This window comes from Lithobates pipiens, unplaced genomic scaffold (assembly GCF_037356315.1).
Source record: "Lithobates pipiens isolate NorthernLeopardFrog02 unplaced genomic scaffold, aLitPip1_a1.2 Scaffold_10, whole genome shotgun sequence".
Lineage (NCBI taxonomy): Eukaryota > Metazoa > Chordata > Amphibia > Anura > Ranidae > Lithobates > Lithobates pipiens.
Genome location: NW_027507686.1, coordinates 197,757,823 through 197,778,497, shown reverse-complemented (window position 1 = coordinate 197,778,497; position 20,675 = coordinate 197,757,823). Strand labels below are relative to the sequence as shown.

The 20,675-nt window shown below is 46.2% G+C and overlaps 1 protein-coding gene across 2 annotated transcripts in view; it reads right to left on the bottom strand.

Annotated features, from left to right (window-relative positions):
• Nucleotides 1-20,675, bottom strand: part of LUZP2 (leucine zipper protein 2) — a 928,200-nt gene that overhangs the window by 419,002 nt on the left and 488,523 nt on the right. For both annotated transcript variants that reach the window (XM_077460834.1, XM_077460835.1), the window contains exon 4: nucleotides 63-144. In XM_077460834.1, coding sequence (XP_077316960.1) covers nucleotides 63-144 — 82 coding nt within the window. The remainder of the gene's footprint in view (nucleotides 1-62; nucleotides 145-20,675) is intronic.

Sequence of the window (20,675 nt, the reverse complement as noted above, 5' to 3'; positions counted from 1 at the left end):
ACATAGAGAAAAATAAAAATGGAAGCAGGGTAATTGGAGGGTCACGTGACACAAACACTTACAGTAGCCTGCTGCTTCTCAGCCTTTTCAGAAACCTCATTAAGTTGCTTCGTGAACGCTTCCTGTAGGGATTTCATTTCTTCTCTGTTTTATTTAAAAAAAAACAAAAACTTTTTTTTCTTTTTGCTTTTAGTCATAATATTATGTAACAAGCTTATGCAATAACACACTGCAAAGATGATGTTCAAAGCATGGTGACTCATAACTACCAATTCGATTTTACCATTCATCAGCAAAATTGAACAATGAAAGATGGTTCCTGATTGGCTGTCATAGGTTGCAGTCTACATGGTCAACAGGTTACATTAGTAAAAAGAAATTCTTAAGTATTACAGTATGCTTTATTTTTTAGTTTTAACTATAGAAATGTTGATGTCCAGGCACACTCAGGAATCTAACATACCAAGATACAGTTTATTGCATGTTTGGCATTTCGTTCACTTTTGTCATGACAACAAGCAATTGTGACAGTAAAAACATCAATACTCCTTACTGTAACAACTATACCAACCCAAGTGTGATGGCTCCATCCACAGTGACAAAATTAAAAAGGGCAGACACCCCTTGCCGGACCATCTCACAAGTACTATACCACAATATTGAAAACTATGAAAACATCAAAGGCATAGAAGAAAAACACAGAAAAATAAAAAAACATACAAATACCAAGATGGTGAAAAAAAAAAAAAAATTGACATGGGTTATAACCCTCCCTTGCTGTAGGCAAAATGGAAAGTTTTACCTACAGTTCTACTTTAAAAATTAGCTGTTAGACCTGAGCACTATCATCTAGGAGGAGGCCACATTTTGCCAATATTAGGAAGGTATGGGTATTGTCACCAACGGAAATGGCGGCTGTAGCAGCAAAGGATGGCTGACAAGTAGGGATGAGCCGAACACCCCCCCCCCCCCCCAATTCAGGTCGCAGCAGAACCATGTGAACAGACAAAAAATGTGTGCGGACACGCAAACACCATTAAAGTCTATGAGACCCCAACCTGAAAAATCAAAAGTGCTAATTTTAGAGGGTTATATGCAAGTTATTGCCATAAAAAGTACACGGGGACCCAGGTACTGCCCCTGGGGACATGTATCAATGCAAAAAAAAGGTTTTAAAAAAGGAAGTTTTTAAAAAGCAGTGATTTTTAATAATGCTTAAAGTAAAACAATAAAAAAATAAATATATTCCTTTCAATATTGTACCGGGGGGGGGGGGGGGGGGGGTGCATCTTCCCCATGTTCATAACAGTCCAGCAGCAAAATGACTAAAGGAAATGTCTGGTATGGATATTAGGGGAAACCTTGTGCCAATTTTTTTTTTTAAATGGCGCAGGGGTCCTCCCCAAAATCTATACTAGGCCTTTCAGGTCTGGTATGGATTTTAAGGGGAACCCCGCATCAACAAAAAAAATGGTGTGGTGGTCCCCCCCAAAATCCACACTAGACCCTTATCTGAGCATGCAACCTGGGAGGCCGCAGGAAAAGGAGGACGAGAGAGTGCCCCCCTCCTAAACCTAAACCAGGCCACCTGCTCTCAACATGGGGAGGGTGCTTTGGGGTCATCCCAAAGCATCTTGTCCCCATGCTGATGGGGACAAGGGCCTCATCCCCACAACCCTTGCCCGGTGATTTTGGGGGTTTGTGGGTGGGGGTTTTAACAAGGAAGCCCCCAGATCCCACCCCCCATGTGAATGAGTATGGGGTATTCACCAAAAAAAGTGTCAAAAAAGTAAAAATGACAGGAGATAGTTTTGGACAATTCCTTTATTAATTTTTTTTTTAAAGTGTCCCGCAATGTCCATCCATCTTCAATCACAGTGCCGATGGTCCCGAAAAAAAGAATAGAACAGAAGAACTCCACCTCCATTGGAGGCATCCCCAGGACTGCCATCTTTTTGCTTTGACAGTTCTTATATAGCCAAGGGCAGGGCCACCCGCTGACGTAACTGAGTAAACCCGCCCCCTTCTGACATCATGTGATGTCAGGGGGTTGGGGTCACCCATTTATGTTTACATCACTGGGTAGGCCCACCCTTGACTATATAACAACTGACATAGAAAAAATATGGCAATTGCGGGGATGCCTTCCATGGAGGCAGAGTTTTTCAGTTTTTATCGCGAGACACTTTTTTTTTTAAATAAAGGAATTGTCCAAAACTGTCTCCTGTCATTTTTACTATTTTTGACACTTTCTTTGGTGAATGGGTAGGAGTACAATGTACCCCATACCCATTCACATAGGGGGCTGGGATCTGGGGGCCCCTTTGTTAAAGCCCCCCACCCACAGACCCCCACAACCACCGGTTAAAGGTTGTGGGGATGAGGTCCTTTTCCCTATCAACATGGGGCAAGGTAATTTGGGGGGACCTGAAGGGCCTGGTATGGATTTTGGGGGAACCCCCACACCATTTTTTTTTACATTTTGGTGCAGGGTTCCACTTCAATATACTATATTATACAGATTCTATACTGAATATCTAATCTACACTAAATGCAGAGTATATACTAGTCTGTATCTATCTATCTATCTATCTATCTATATATATATATATATATATATATATATATATATATATATATATATATATATATATATATATATATATATATATATATATATATATATATATATATATATATATATATATATATATATATATATTTATGGTCGAAGCCCTATGTCCGATACGTATCTGAGCAATACAAGTCTATCATAAGATACCCTATATGAAATGGACCTGAAAGTGTGCCCTGGTCTAATGGACGGTATACCAAAATAAGGGGGCATACCCAGTGATTAGAAATAAATGAGTTTGAAGAGAAATGTTTTGTTAAATGCCCTAAAAAAGGGGATGGGAAGGTGGGTATTGCGCACAGGAAACCGACAAAGACCACAGGCGAGTGGGCTGGTTAAATACCCCCCGGGCTCCTCCCATAAATTCAGGCCACCATACTGGCCTTCTTACTTATGGTCAAAGCCCTATGTCCGATACATATCTGAGCAATACAAGTCTATCATAAGATACCCTATATAAAATGGACCTGAAAGTGTGCCCTGGTCTAATGGACGGTATACCAAAATAAGGGGGCAAAAACACTTAGGTAGGGGTAAGAGATTTTTATTGTTTTCAGCTTTATCTTACTGAGCCAGTTGGGTGAATGCCCGAGACATTTTTACCTGTGGGTTAGGGATGTATCGAGCGAAGCAGGCCGATTTCCACCTGCCCAATCTTTTGATGACGTGGTCCGGGACCCCGTGCCGGGATGCAGATGAAGCTGCTCCGATGCGGAAGGAATGACCGGAGTACTCACCGGGATTGAGGAGCAAATTGTGGAGAAGAACCCTTACATGCTTGATGAACTGGTGGTTCGTTAGTGGTTTGACCGGGAAGGGCAACAGAGGACAAGAGTCCGAGAGCTCGGGTAGAAGAGAGAGCAACTGTGAAAGTACAGCGACCGGGCACCAGGCGTTGTTGGTTTTGTAGAGGTGGATATCTACGCCGGTGCCTGCTTGCTGAGTCTTGGTAACCGAGAGGTGGAGAATGAAGTGGTCCTGGTGACGGATCAGATGACGCCTGCGAAGGACTGGATTGTGTGTGTTGTTATGGGTGAATTCTCTGGGTCGTAGAAAGCCGTAGTAGGCTAGATAAATGGCCGCGTGTATGACCACACTGGGGAGAACACCGAAGGGGTAGCTGATAAGCATGGTGGACATGTCCCTGAAGATGGAACTGGTGATGGGGAGCCGCTTGACCTTGTGTGGTGGTTGCTGTTTCTGAATGCCGCGCAGGACGGCTCGGATAGCGTGAGATGAGAAGATGGACGGTTTGGTAGGATCCTGTAATGAGAGGTAGTGCTGTATGCCAACTAAGTATAACCGGATGGTGTTGAAGGACAAGGCCAGTTGACTATGGCAGTACGAGGTGAAGGCTAGTATATGCCTGGCATCAGTTGGGGTGCCTATTGAGGAGGCAACCAGAAATGTATTGAACGCTTTCCAGGCTACCTGGTAGGCTTTCAAAGTGTTGTCTGCGAGTGATTGGTTGATGAGCCGAGTGGCTCCATGTAGATGCGGCTCTAGTCCAGGGTCAACTGAGACCAGTGTGGGATAGGAGCTGACACTGTATCTGCTCCGGGAACCTGCCGGAAGAAGGACAGGAAATTAAAACGGGACAGTGCGTCAGCGGCAAGGTTGTGCTTTCCAGGGATAAACGTGCAGTATACATTAAACTGATGTCGCAGAGACAGCTGCACCAGCCTGCGAAGGAAGGACATCACGGAGAGAGACTTAGACCTGCCTTTGTTGATAATTTCGGCCGTGGCCTGGTTATCGGTGGTAAAACCTACGGTTTGTCCTGTCCAGGTATGACCCCAGAGCTGGGCGGCTGCTACAATGGGGTAGAGCTCGAAAAGGGATGAAGACTGACTAAACCCAGGGATCAAGAGTATTTGAGAAGGCCAGGGTCCGGCGAACCAGTGGTGGCCAAAAATAGCCGCAAATCCTGTGGAGGCTGTGGCATCTGTCACTTCCTGTGGTGAGAGAGGTGAGATGGACGGGATGAACAGGGAGATACCATTCCAGGAGGACAGGAACTCGTCCCACATTGCTAAGTCTGTTATAGCTGCGACATCCAGGCTAAGGACTTGATCCGGGTCTTGTGCCTGAGAAAGGCAGACCAACAGGCGCGAGATAAAGGAGCGACCTTGTGGGATAATTCGCATGGCAAAGTTCAGCATGCCTAGTAGCGCCTGTAGCTGCCTCTTTGTACATCCCCTGGTGCAGGTGAATTCGTGGAGGACTGCCCTGATGCGGGTCAGTTTGTCGTAGGGCAGGCTGGCCTGCATGGCGCTGGTGTCGAGATTGACTCCGAGGAAGGTGATAAATTGTGCGGGCCCGTCAACCTTATGTTCGGCGATGGGGACGTTGAGATTCCCAAAGACGGTCCTTAACTTACCAAGGTCACTTGGAGGTATGCCTGGCTGTTCAGTCAATAGAAAGTCATCCAGGTAATGGATAACTTGCTGACAACAGGCCTTGTGCCGAAGGATCCAAGCAAGAGACTGTGCGAACGGGTCGAACAGCCAGGGGCTGCTCTTGGAGCCAAATGTTAATTTAGTGGCGAAATAATATTGCTCTCTCCATTTAATGCCGTGCCAGCACCAGAGGGATGGGTGAATAGGCAACAGTTTGAAGGCATCGGATATGTCGGCTTTGGACAGCCACGCACCTGTGCCTACTTCAAGGATGACCTGGATCGCCATGTCCACGGAGGCATATTTTAATGAAAATTCTTCTGAAGGAATCAGGGAATTTAGGCTGGGAATGTGGGAAAAACGAGGCGCAGACAGGTTGTACACCAAACGATTTTTATTTGAAAACTTGCCCTTGACAAGCCCAATAGGGCTAACTCTCCACATATTGAAGGGGGGCTGTGTGAAGGGGCCTATGACGAAGCCTCGTTCCACCTTGGTTTGCAGCAACTGATCAATGGCCTGCTCGTCGGAAGCTGCTGAGCGGAGGTTTCCGCACTCGTAGGTTGTGTGGGGCAGGGAGATGAGGCCGGTATGGAAGCCTGTAGTGAAGCCACCGATGAGGAAAGTGGCTAGTGAAGGAGTGGGGTGCATGGAGAGGTAGAAGCCCAGGCATAGGACGTCTATGCGGCTCAGTCATGAGCCCTTGCGAGCTTTAACCTCACACAGATTTCTGGGGTGCGCTCTGTGACATTTGACACAGATGCGCAATAGGCGGCACTGGCTAAAATTACATGAGCCATAGTTGTAATTATTGCAAATGGCCGCACCCCCCATGGTTCGGACCGAACGCCCAAACTTGTCCACTTGAGTTTTCGGTGTAGGGCCTGATGGGCCTTGGCCTGTGCCGGAGGTGGAGGGGAACTCTACCGGGCGGCTAGCCGTGACGTTGGCGCACCAGGGGGCGGTATGGGTGGAGGACTGGCAGATGGCACACAGAGGTGAACGAAGGCCGGCAAAATGCCGGCAGAACAATTCGGTGTCCATCAGGCTCCAGTCCGTGGGTGATTGGAACTGTGCCAGTTTAGCGGCTACTTTGGCGGAAAAGGAACAATGGTAATCATAGAAGGCGAAGCCTCCATATTTGTAACCTAGGTCCACCACTGTGTGGAGGTACAAGTCCAGCTCTTCCCTTCTGGCGGGGGATGCTGAACAAATGACGTCTCTAAGCATCCCAAAGGCTAGGGCAAACTCTGGGATGGAAAGTTTGCGGTTCAGCCTGGGATCCTTGGCTTTGAGGACTACGGAGACGTCTCCCCATGTGTAGGCCTTGTTCTCAGCAAGGTCGTGGACTGAGATAAGCAGGGAGGCAAGGTTGATATCCTTGCCGTGCAAGATGTCCTTCCTTATACCGGCCGGCACCAGATGTGCTGGGTGGACAACAGGACATGTACCTGCGTTACCTGTCGACAGTGGTAGCGGGACTGTAAGTGGAACAGGGGCGGCTGTGGCTGGGTGAGCCTCTAGAAGCGTCACTCTGGTCTGGATGTCCGTGACCGTGTTGTTTAAGGACGACACCATTGAGTGCAGCTGAGAAATAGCCACTGAGATTGACTGGAGAGAAGCCTGAGGTGGAGTACTGGGCCCGGCTGTAGCTGGAGGGGTGGAGAGGAGCCTGAAAAGCTCTGCCTTCCTAGCGGTAGCGGGGAAGGGAATGCCCTTGCGTCTCAGCTCTGCCGTCAGCCTGGGGATAGTCCAACCCCTGTAGGACTGTATGCTGTCGCTCACTGAAGGCGGGCGAGGAGACAAGGGGGCGGTAAAGTCTTCGCTGCCGACTTGGGACATGGCTCCAGGTGAATCATGCCCTAGGAGTGATGTCCTATCTCTCTGGGGATGAAGGATGGACAACCGGAACCTATAGCGGGTGACATAAGTCAAGACTGTTTCTCTATTTTACCAAGTGAATCCACCTGTTGCTGAGTGCCAAGGCGGGAGCGAACGCGTATACATATATATATATATATATATATATATATATATATATATATATATATATATATATTGTCACGAGCCTTCATATATATATATATATATATATATATATATTGTAGACATGTCACTGGAGAAGTGATCGAGGGGGTGTACATCTCACCTAGGTTGCTACACAGTGTGAGATGGTAAATCCAGGATGGATCAGTTTCTCAGCAGCGATATGCTGCTGAGTTGTTATTTAATTTTGCCGGGCCTGGGTTTATATGGAATGGCAGGTAGGTTTGGTAGAGGGACCTGTCATTCCACATCCCCCGATCCAGTTCTGGGTTTGGGATCAGGTGAGCTTTGATCCTAATTAGCCTGGGAAGCTAAAGGCACTGCAGGGTCTGCAGGTGGTTGCTCTCAGCCAGGGAATGAACAATCTGTGTGTTGAAGGAAGCTGCAAGCACAGCCACTGCTGGAGCTAAAACTCACCCTGCGATATCCAGGCGAAAGACGCTGTGTTTGTAAGTGTCAGATAGGTGAGCAGAACCTGTTAGTAAGCGCCCAGCCGGGCTAGGACTTTTATTTTTGTTGTACTTAGAAAGCACGGTGTTGCTGTATATTTTGTTTGCTGGACTGTTTGTACCACGAATAAACGCCAAGATCTGCTTTATAAATTCCAAGTCTGCTGTGAACTGTGTCCAAACACACCCTACCCCGGGAAGATCCCTTACAATTGGTGGAGGTAGCGGGCAACACGGTTGCTAGGGGCAACGGTGTGGACAGACTTGGCTACAGCTGCTGATGTCCTGGGTGAAAGCTGCAACTACACTCCAAGAACAGTCCAGCAACATAGAGGAGATACTTGCCCGACTAGGAGTTACTACTGCAGTCCGTGCCCGGAGGGTACGCAACTGGAGCTACAGTCTGGACAAATCAGCGAGGTCCCAGATGTATGACCTAATCCATTTGGCAAGAAAGTGGTTGGAGCCAGACACTTCTACTCCTGCACAAATCCTAGAGAAGGTCGTGATGGATCGCTACCTCCGAGCGCTTCCTACTGACCTGCAACGCTGGGTGGGACAAGGTGATCCTAGGAACGCAAACGAACTTGTCAACCTTGTGGAGAGGTTCCAGGCGACTGAGGACTACCTCCGTGATGTTCCTGCAGCATCTTCACCTCCCCGGAGCGCCAGATCTGTGCCGTCAGCTGGTAAGAGACTTCCATCTATTGGGGGAGTGTGGAGGGGTGCTGATGGGGGGAAAAGGGCTCAAGTGGTGTCTCAGGGACAAAAGACTGGTGATGGTCCCGGGTGGCTAAGGGGCTCTGAAAAGGACTCCTTGCCAAAGAGACCAGGCCCTATCCAGTGTTGGAGATGCCATGAGGCGGGACACGTGTCGGCCCATTGCCCTCTTACCTCTGAACCCATGGAATGTGACGCTAGCCGGCGTCAGTCGCTATTTGCGGAACCATCTTGTGCTGCAGTTCCTGGACTAGAGACTGAACCGCAAATCTGCGACATCACAATCAATGACTTTCCTGTTAAAGCGTTAATGGACTCAGGAAGCCTCGTAACCTTGGTGCATGCTAGCCTGGTGACTGGGGACTTAGAGTCTAAAAAGCATATGAGCGTTGTGTGTATACATGGTGATACAAAAGTGTACCCTATAGTGCTGGCTAAAGTCGGGACTGAACAAGGCACAGTACAATATGAAGTGGGTGTGGTTAAAAACCTCATGCATAATGTAATATTGGGGCGCAATTTTCCTTTATTCTGGGCTCTCTGGGAAAAAAGAAAAATCCCCAAAAGGAGTGAGGATACCTCTAAGGGGGTTGCCTTGTCCACTGTGAATGATAAAAGTGTACAAGATGAAAATGATTGTTTTCCTTTGCAGGTCCTGGCTGGGGAGGAGGAGGCTCCTCCCACTGAGCAAAATATACTAGACTTAGAGGTGTCTAGCGATAATTTTGGGGCTGCACAATTACAGGACCCCACTCTCAAAAATGCGAGAGAGCAGGTTGCTGTTATGAACGGGGTACCTCAGGAACCAGATGCTGAAAAAAGATTTCCACATTTTTCGGTGACTAATGATCTTTTCTATAGAGTCAATAAGGTTAAGGATGAGATTGTGGAACAGCTTCTGGTACCTAAGCCGTACCGGCGTCAGGTGCTTGACATGGCACATAACCATGTTCTTGGGGGACACTTGGGGACTGACAAAACGCGAGAGAGGGTTCTCCAGAGGTTTTTTTGGCCGGCCATATATGATGACATTAAAAAATACTGTGAGTCGTGCCCCACATGTCAGGTTAGTGCCCCAGTGTCACATTTTCGCAGTCCTTTGGTTTCGCTCCCTATTATAGAGGTGCCTTTTGAGCGTATTGCCATGGATTTAGTGGGTCCCATTGTAAAGTCAGCTAGAGGACACCAGTATATTTTGGTAGTCCTGGATTATGCGACCCGCTATCCTGAGGCTGTACCCTTAAGAAACACTGCATCTAAAACAATTGCACGTGAGTTGTTTTATATGTTCTCTAGGACTGGGATCCCCAAAGAAATCCTAACTGACCAAGGTACGCCATTTATGTCGAAAGTAATGAAGGAATTATGCAGACTATTTAAAATCTCACACATCCGTACCTCTGTATACCACCCCCAGACGGACGGATTGGTGGAGAGATTTAATAAAACTTTGAAACATATGTTGAAGAAAGTGGTGGCAAAAGATGGGCGTGACTGGGATCATTTATTACCCTACCTCATGTTTGCTATTAGGGAGGTGCCCCAAGCGTCCACAGGGTTCTCACCATTCGAGTTGGTCTATGGTCATCACCCTAGGGGTCTACTAGACATTGCAAAAGAGACATGGGAGAATGAGTCCACCCCATACAAGAGTGTTATTGAGCATGTAGCACAAATGCAGGACCGTATAGCCACTGTAATGCCCCTGGTAAGGGAACACCTCCAGAGGGCTCAAGAGGCCCAAAGTAGAATTTACAACCGGTCCGCAAGAATCAGGACATTCAACCCAGGCGATAGGGTCCTTATACTAGTCCCCACTGTTGAGAGTAAATTCTTGGCGAAGTGGCAAGGTCCCTATGAAATTGTTGAAAAGGTCAGTGAGGTGAACTACAAGGTGCACCAACCAGGTAGAAGGAAGCCTTTCCAAGTTTATCACATAAACTTGATCAAGCCCTGGAAAGACAGGGAATCCTTGGTGGCGACAAATACTGTTAATAATTTGTCACCACCAATCCCTCCAGTCAAGGTAGGTGATACTCTATCAGTGTCACAGAAACAGGAGGCTCAGGAATTTTTACAGAAAAACAAAAACAAGTTCTCTGACCTCCCAGGGCGTACACACCTCATCCATCATCACATTGAAACTGAGCCTAGAAGCAGAGTAAACCTTAAGCCCTATAGGATACCCGAGGCACGTAGGGAAGCCGTATCTGCCGAGGTAAAACGTATGCTTGCTCTGGGGGTAATTGAGGTGTCACAGAGTGAATGGTCCAGCCCAATTGTGCTAATCCCAAAGCCCAATGGAACTTGGAGGTTCTGTAACTATTTCAGAAAGTTGAATGAGATCTCCAAGTTCGATGCGTATCCTATGCCCAGGGTAGATGAGTTGATTGAGAAGTTGGGTAACGCCAGGTACATAACCACCCTCGATCTCACAAAGGGCTACTGGCAGATTCCACTTTCTGGTGAGGCTAAAGAGAAAACTGCATTCTCCACCCCTGATGGGCTATTCCAGTATGTAGTGATGCCATTCGGGTTACATGGAGCGCCTGCAACTTTCCAGAGGTTGATGGACTTGATTCTGCGACCACATCGTGATTACTCAGCTGCCTACCTCGATGATGTGGTCATTTTTAGCCCTGATTGGGAAAGTCACCTCTGTAAGGTACAGGCCGTGTTGGATGCCATAAGTGATGCGGGGTTGACCATAAATGCCGAGAAGTGTGCTCTAGCCCTAGAAGAGGCCAAATATCTAGGCTACATTATTGGGAGAGGGTTGATTAAGCCACAGCTAAATAAAATTGAGGCAATACAGAATTGGCCTAGACCCCTGACAAAGAAACAGGTTAGAGCTTTCCTGGGTATTACGGGGTATTACCGTAGATTTGTGCCGAACTTTGCCTCAGTTGCTGCTCCACTAACTGACTTGACAAAGGGCGGAAAGACAGCAATGGTCACGTGGACCCCAGAGGCCGAGAAGGCTTTCCAAAGCCTTAAGTCGGCCTTGTGCCAACCACCTGTCTTAGTTACCCCCGATTTCAGGCGAGAATTTCTGGTCCAGACAGATGCCTCTAACACAGGCTTAGGTGCAGTACTCTCACAAGTAGTGAATGGTGAGGAGCATCCAGTGACGTACTTGAGTAGAAAACTAACCCCGGCCGAGAAAAATTATGCCATTGTGGAGCGAGAATGTTTGGCAGTAAAGTGGGCCCTAGAATCGTTAAAGTATTACTTGCTAGGCAGGAAATTCAAGTTGGTGACAGACCATGCCCCCCTAACATGGATGAAGTTAAACAAGGAGAGAAATGCAAGAGTGACTAGATGGGTTCTCTCCCTACAAAACTTTAATTTCACTGTGGAACACAGGCCAGGGAAATTACAGGCAAATGCTGACGCATTGTCAAGGATAAGTTGTCTGTGGGGACAAAAGGCTCAGCCCTCTGGTCTGAAAAAGAGGGGGGGGATATGTAGACATGTCACTGGAGAAGTGATCGAGGGGGTGTACATCTCACCTAGGTTGCTACACAGTGTGAGATGGTAAATCCAGGATGGATCAGTTTCTCAGCAGCGATATGCTGCTGAGTTGTTATTTAATTTTGCCGGGCCTGGGTTTATATGGAATGGCAGGTAGGTTTGGTAGAGGGACCTGTCATTCCACATCCCCCGATCCAGTTCTGGGTTTGGGATCAGGTGAGCTTTGATCCTAATTAGCCTGGGAAGCTAAAGGCACTGCAGGGTCTGCAGGTGGTTGCTCTCAGCCAGGGAATGAACAATCTGTGTGTTGAAGGAAGCTGCAAGCACAGCCACTGCTGGAGCTAAAACTCACCCTGCGATATCCAGGCGAAAGACGCTGTGTTTGTAAGTGTCAGATAGGTGAGCAGAACCTGTTAGTAAGCGCCCAGCCGGGCTAGGACTTTTATTTTTGTTGTACTTAGAAAGCACGGTGTTGCTGTATATTTTGTTTGCTGGACTGTTTGTACCACGAATAAACGCCAAGATCTGCTTTATAAATTCCAAGTCTGCTGTGAACTGTGTCCAAACACACCCTACCCCGGGAAGATCCCTTACAATATATATATATATATATATATATATATATGTATGCCAGCATGGTTGCTGTCACATTTTTACGCCTTCCCCTCTCTCTCTCTCTCTCTCTTTTTTTTTTTTTGTTTTACCTGGGAAGATAATGTCCAAGCTGGTGCAGGGTGGACCTACTGAACTTGACTGACCTGGAGAGAGAAATAACAGATGACAAACTGGTGAGGAGCCTAACAAGTAAACTGAAGAGTGACGCAAACGGTTGCCTATTGCGAGCGAGGTGCACCGGTGAGTAGACAGTTTTGTCGTAATTCCTTTCATTATCACCACCATTAGTTCATCATTTTCCTTTTTTTTTTTTTTTTCGCTGTCCCAATCCGACGTATCATTTGCGTAAAGGATGGGATGACCTGTGTCCAATGCGGGAGCGTAAATAAGTGCTGTATTTGTGACCGTACAATAAGGCAACCTGTGGAGAAAGTGAAATGTGGCCGTTCCCTCTGGGGCACACCGAACCGAATCGATGCATCACGGATGCTACTGGATTCGAGTCGGAGCGCTGTAAGTGACAGTAAAATGAGGTATGATTGCCATGACAGAGGCATGAAATGGTCGTGTCGCAAGTGCAACTGACAACAAAGCGGACTCTGGAGCATGTACTGAAATGTGGAAAATAACCTGGGGTGAACCGAAACGAATCGGTGCATGTGAAGGTGCGACTGGATTCGAACCGGAGCGCGGAGCGTGACAGTGAAATGAAATGAACAACTTCTGTCATGACAGAGGCCTGGATCGACCGGCCGCGAACTGAGACTGGAACCGAACCGGTCTCTGGAGCATGCACTGAAATGAGGCTGAAAAAATACCTGGGGCCGTCCGGACGAATCGATGCACAGGGATGCAACCGGATTCGAACTGAACGCACTACGTGACAATGAAATGTTTCCCATGATAGAGCTACGAATCGGAGAGGACGCAGCCTGCGACCGTCAACGAGCGGGCTCTAGAGCATGTACTGAAATGAGGCCAATGCAACTGGGACACGTCGATCGAACCTGTGCATTGAGAAATGCGACTGGTTTCGATTCGGAACGTAATAGGTGACAGTGAAATGATTCCCATGACAGAGACCCGGATCGATTAGCAACGAGCGGGCATGTACCGAAATGAGGCCGAGCAACTAGGGGCACACCGGAACGAATCGGCGCATTTAGCGGATGCGACTGGATTCGATTCGGAGGGCAGTGAGTGACAGAAATGAGTGAAATGATGAAATGACCTACGTGAGCCAGCTGTGGCAGAGGTATGAATCGTTGTGCCGTGTGATGCGACTGGCAACGATTTGTCTGTGGAACACGGTGATGAGGCAGACAACATAACAAGTTACGAAAACAGTGCAGTTTTTCTTCAAGCAATTTCTACTGAAATGAGGCCCGTGAAATGAAGGGTGCTGCGAAAATGGTGAGTTTTGAGTGATAACGACCCGGTTTCGTAACGAATGACTCGAGATATTTCAGGTTTTAACGATACTCAAAAATAGAAATGTTTCTAGTAAAGGAAGGTCAATCGAGACCCTTACCTGCGGCAGTCGAGCCAGAGACGTTGTACAAAACACGAACGGGAACGAAAACCACGAGACTTCTAGTAGAGAGAAGTTATCCGAATGGCAACGAAACTCGAGCAGTCGGCCTAGTGACATAGTATTGCGCACAGGAAACCGACAAAGATCACAGGCGAGTGGGCTGGTTAAATACCCCCCGGGCTCCTCCCATAAATTCAGGCCACCATACTGGCCTTCTTACATATATATATATATATATATATATATATATATATATATATATATATATATATATATATATATATATATATATATATATATATATATATATCAAGTACACTACCTGTACTGATTGCCTATGGCTTTCCCCTGTTGTCAGAGAGGGGCAGGGTCACCCGTTTACGTGACCCCACCCCCTCTGACATCATGGAGAAAGCCATAGGGAAGTCCCTGTGCATCAGAGGGGGGCAGGGTCACCGGGTGGCCCCGCAATCCATTATATAAGAAGTGTCAGAAGAACAGAAGCGTCACACAGCGGAAGACTCCCACTGAGGATCGTGCGGACGGAGCGGAGAAGAAGCTGGAGCAAGATGCGAGACGATAAGAGTGGAGGAAGAAGAAGATGAAGAAGTAGATGGAGAAGAAGAAGATGGAGGAAGAAGAAGAACACCAAAGGAAAACCAGAAGAAAAAAGATGGAAGAAGAAGTGGAAAGAAGAAGAAATTAATAAAGGACTTGTCAAAAATCGTCTCTTGTGTTTTTTAACCCTTTTGACACCTTTTTGCGAAATGGTAGGGGTACATTTGTACCCCATTACCAATTCACACGGGGGCGGGATCTGGGGGTCCACTTGTTAAAGGGGGGCTTCCAAATTTCAATAATCCCCTTGCCCGCAGACCCTCACAACCACCGGGCAAGGGTTGTAGGGATGAGGCCCTTGTCCCCATCAACATGGGGACAAGGTGCTTTGGGGGGCCGCTACCCCACAGCACCCTCCCAATGTTGAGGGCATGTGGCCTGGTACGGTTCAGTAGAGGGGCGCCGCTCTCTCATTCTCCCTCTTTTCCTGCAGCCTGCCAGGATTCCGTGCTTGGATAAGGGTCTGGTACGCATTTTTTTTATTTTGGCGCAGGGTTCCCTTAAAATCCATACCAGACCTAAAGGGCCTGGTATGAAATTTAGGGGGACCCCCACGCATTTTTTTTTTAAATTTTGGTTCGGGGTTCCCCTGTGGGGAAATTCCATGCTGTTTTTATCAATGAACTGTTATGTGTATTGTCGGACCGACAATTCATTATAGCCGCAAGAAGTTTTAAATTACTTTTTTTGCTTTAGAAATGTCATTTTGGTGTCAGACTGTTCTAAACACAGGAAACATGCACCCCTTTACAGGTATACTATAGACACCTCCCAGGTACGAAATTTAAAGAAATATTATACTTTTATTGTTTCACTGTAAGCATTATTAAAATCACTGCTCCCGAAAAACTTCAGTTTTTAAAACTTTTTTTTGCAGTGATACATGTCCCTTGGGGCAGGACCCAGGTCCCGAAACACTTTTTATGAAAATACCATGTATATAACCCTTTAAAATTAGCACTTTTGATTATTCATGTTCGTGTCCCATAGACTTTAATGGTGTTCAGGTGTTCAAACAAATTTTTTGCCTGTTCGCAAGTTCTGGATGCGAACCGAACAGGGGGGTGTTCGGCTGATCCCTACTCTACATTAGGATGGCTTAGGCTAGAAGAAGATTTACAAGACCCTGAAACTGAGCTGCAGCGTGGTGACCAAGACCATACATTGGTTTAACAGGACAGGTTCCACTCAGAACAGGCCTCGCCATAGTCGACCAAAGAAGCTGAGTGCATGTGCTCAGCATCATATCCAGAGGTTGTCTTTGGAAAATAGACATATAAGTGCTGCCAGCATTGCTGCAGAGGTTGAAGGAGTGTGGGGTTAGCATGTCAGTGCTCAGACCATGCGCCGTACACCGCATCAAGTTGGTCTGCATGGCTGTCGTCCCAAAAGGAAGTCTCTTCTAAAGATGATGCACAAGAAAGCCCATAAACAGCTTGCTGAAGACAAGCAGACTAAAGACATACAGTGGTGTGAAAAAGTGTTTGCCTCCTTCCTCATTTCCTGTTCCTTTGCATGTTTGTCACACTTAAGTGTTTCGGAACATCAAACCAATTTAAACAATAGTCAAGGACAACACAAGTAAACACAAAATGCAATTTGTAAATGAAGGTGTTTATTATTAAAGGTGAAAAAAAAATCCAAACCATCATGGCCCTGTGTGAAAAAGTGATTGCCCCCTAAACCTAATAACTGGTTGGGCCATCCTTAGCAGCAACAACTGCAACCAAGCGTTCGCGATAACGTGCAATGAGGCTTTTACAGCGTCCTGGAGGAATTTTGGCCCACTCATCTTTGCAGAATTGTCCTAATTCAGTTACATTAGAGGGTTTTCGAGCATGAACGGCCTTTTTAAGGTCATACCACAACATCTCAATAGGATTCAGGTCAGGACTTTGGCCAGGCCACTCCAAAGTCTTCATTTTGTTTTTCTTCAGCCATTCGGTGGTGGACTTGCTGGTGTGTTTAGGATCATTGTCCTGCTGCAGAACCCAAGTTCGTTTCAGCTTGAGTACACGAACAGATGGTCGGACATTCTCCTTCAGGATCTCTTGGTAGACAGCAGAATTCATAGTTCCTTTTATCATGGCAAGTCTTCCAGGTCCTGAAGCAGCAAAACAGCCCCAGACCATCACACTACCACCACCATATTTTACTGTTGGTATAATGTTCTTTTTATGAAATGCAGTGTTCCTTCTACGCCAGATATACTTGGACACACACCTTCCAAAGAGTTCCACTTTTGTCTCATCGGTCCACAGAATGTTGTCCCAAAAGTCTTGGGGATCATCAAGATGTGTTGTGGAGAAATTGAGACGAGCTTTGATGTTCTTTTTGCTCAGCAGTGGTTTTCTCCTTGGAACTCTGCCATGCAGGCCATTTTTGCCCAGTCTTTTCCTGATGGTGGAGGCATGAACGCTGACCTTAACTGAGGCAAGTGAGGCCTGCAGTTCCTTGGACGATGTTGTGGGGTCTTTTGTGACCTCTTGGATGAGTCGTCGCTGCGCTCTTGGGGTAATTTTGGGCGTCCGGCCACTCCTGGGAAGGTTCATCACTGTTCCATGTCTTCGCCATTTGTGGATAATGGCTCTCACTGTGGTTCGCTGGATTCCCAAAGCTTTGGAAATGGCTTTATAACCCTTTCCAGACTGATAGATCTCAATTACTTTCTTTCTCAATTGTTCCTGAATTTCTTTGGGTCTCGGCATGATGTGTAGCTTTTAAGGATCTTCTGGTGGACCTTACTGTGTCAAGCAGCTCCTATTTAAGTGATGCCTTGATTGTGAACAGGTGTGGCAATAATCAGGCCTGGGTGTGGCTATAGAAATTGAACTCAGGTGTGGACAACCACAGTTATAGTATGTTTTAACAAGGGGGGCAATCACTTTTTCACACAGGGCCATGATGGTTTGGATTTTTTTTCACCTTTAATAATAAACACCTTCATTTACAAATTGCATTTTGTGTTTACTTGTGTTGTCCTTGACTATTGTTTAAATTGGTTTGATGTTCCCGAAACACTTAAGTGTGACAAACATGCAAAGGAACAGGGGGCAAACACTTTTTTTTTTTTTTTTAACCAAAGATTTTTATTAGGTTTTGCAGGGTACAAAGATGAAATGTGATACATGGTGACAGATAACATTGTTGTACACATTTAACACAGTCTTCCGCATACTCAGAAGAAATAACATCACAGTATCCTATTAGTGCTATCATAGAGTTGCTACCTCAGATGGCCTTCTAGGAGGCCTAGCCTGTCACCCCATATGGGTTCACACTGTGAGCAGGCTTAACACTTGAGTAGGATTAATTGAAGAACAATTCCCTATGACCTTACTGAGGGTCAAGGTTGATGGCTCAGGTAAGTATGCATCTCAATGGATTCGCTAATTATTACAGCAAAACTTGTGCATGTTGCATAGGGAAAACAGTAAACAACAAACATTAAAGATACGGTTTCGTCCTTGGGTACTACTCCTGGGTTAGAATGGTAGAGATTATCTCTATTAATAGTTCATCTGGATGTAACATATTCCGTATTATGACAGTTTAGTTCCAAGATAAGGTTCAATATGTATTTCCTTGGTCTAGATCACTAACGTGGAGAGGCATATTTGGAAGAATCCCAGGCCTCCCAATATTTATGGAAACCCGGGGTTCTTCCTTCTTTGTATGCTAACAGTTTTTCCATGAGATATAGGTTGTTTACTCTGGATATTACTTCCTCTAAGGAAGGGGGCAAGGGGGACTTCCAGTGTCTTGTCAACGAAATTCTGGCAGCATAAAGAATATTAACCACTATTTTTCGTAACACTGGAGGGAACTGTTCTATTGAAAGGCTGAGGAGCGCCAATCCTGGGTCGAGAGCACACCCGGATTGTGTGATTTCTCTGATCAAGGATTCAACCTTCTTCCAATATGGGGTGATAATTTCACAGTTCCATAATGCATGGAGGAGATTCCCAGTATGCTGGCAATTCCTCCAACACAGAGGGGTTGCGTCCGTGTGCATTTTATGGATGCGTAGCGGAGTTAAATACCATCTGTGGAGTATTTTCTGGGCATTATCCCAATGGTCTATACAGGCAGAGGATTTCGCATTATTTTCTAGCGCTATATGCCATTGCGAGAATGAGTATTCCTTCCCCAGTTCTCTTTCCCAGTGTAACATGCAGGGCAATTTTGAGTTCAGGTACAGAGGGTTGGCTAGTCTATAAAATAGTGAAATCCCCTTCCTGCAATTAGGGCGTTTGTTTAGGAGGAAATCCCACAGTGCTTGCGGAATTTCTACAGGATTAGTTGCATTGGACATATTGTGATGCTTAATCTGGTGTAGTCTGTATAGATCTGCTAAGTCTCTTTGTCCGTCGGGGGGTACAAGAAAGTGATTGCCTAATTGTTTCCAATGATGTGTTGAGAAGTTGGGTATGAGATATTGGTAGCTTGCTAAGGGTATTTGTAGTTTGCTCATTGGTATGTCAGTGATTTTCCTTCGAGTGAGCTCCGACCAGGCCTGGAGTGTGGCTTGTACAGTGGGGTAGTTGGGGGTAGCTGGTTTGTGGTGAACACCAGCTGCCACAGCTAGAGATGGAAGATCGTGGCCAGGGGTGATAGTGCGTTCTATGTCCGACCATTTATTGTCGGATTGACAGGAGAACCAGTATTTCATTTGATCCAGGATAGCTGCATGGTAGTAATCTTGTGCGTTAGGGAGTCCCATTCCACCAAGGTATTTAGGCTTGTAAAGTTTCGTTAAGGCTATTCTAGGTTTTTTGCCTGCCCATATAAATTTGTTTAGATGTTTGGCTAGTTGGGCAAAGAACTTGTAGGGTATAGGGATTGGTAGTGTCCTGAAGTGGTATAGTAGTTTAGGCAATATTTGCATTTGATAGGCTGCTATTCTTCCTACCCAGGAAAGGTTAGCTTTAGCTATGTGATTCATTTCGTCAGCTAGTTTATTTAGTAGGGGAGGATAGTTGTGAAGGTAAGTATCAGAAGCAGAGGGGGAAAGCTGTACACCTAGATATGTGATCGAGGGAGGGTTCCAGTTACATGGAAAAATACGTTTTAGGTGTTCTTGGGTTCCCGGTGATACGTGCAGCCCCATAGCATAGCATTTATTAGTATTAACCTTATAAAAGGATACTTTTCCAAAATTACTTATCAGATTTTTGACTGCAGAAAGGGATGTGAGAGGATCCGTGACAGTGAGAATGACGTCATCAGCAAACAGTCCTATTTTATGGGTTTCTGCACCTATTTTAATTCCTTTTACAGTTGTAGCGCTCCTGATACTCTCCGCTAATGGTTCTATGACAAGCGAGAAGATTATGGGGGACAGTGGGCACCCTTGTCTCGTGCCGTTAGTGAGGTTGAAAGGGTCAGAGAGAAGGCCCGAGTTGTAAACTCTTGCTGATGGGTGGGAATACAAGGACATGATAGCTGTGTGGATTTGACCTGATAGCCCGAACTTTTGTAGAGTCTTAGATAGATATGGCCAGTTAACCCTATCAAAGGCCTTTTCTGCGTCTAGGGCCAGAAATACACTAGGGAGGTTGTTAACTTCAGCGTATCGTAGGAGGTTGATCATCCGTCTTGTCCCATCTGGTGCTTGCCTGCCTTTGACAAAGCCCACTTGATCCAAACCTAGGAGAGTAGGGGTAATATTCATAAGTCTATTCGCTAGTACTTTAGCATATATTTTTAAATCGGAATTCAAGAGGGAGATTGGCCTAAAGTTCTGGGGGAGGGAGTTGTCTTTGCCTGGTTTCGGGATCGTAACTATGACAGCTTGTAGCATTTCCTTGGGGAAGGAGCCTGTGGACATAGCAGTATTGAAAACAGTCGTTAGTGTGGGGGTTAGAGTTGTCGTAAGTGCCTTGTAGTATTCGGCCGAAAAGCCGTCTGCCCCTGGGGATTTATGCATGGGTAACATCTTGATTACTGCGGTCACTTCCTCACATGTAATGGGGGAGTTCAGAGCAATCAGTGTGGGGGTATCTATTTTTGGCAAATGTAGGTTATGAAGGAACTGGTCAATTTCCGTGTCAGAAGGCTGGTAAGTGTCAGGGTCCTGATCAAGGTTATATAATGAGTGGTAGTAGTCCTTAAATGCGTTCGCGATGTCTTTAGGATTGCGAAAAATCTGTTGTGAGTTATGGTGTTTGATGAATGGTAGGTTA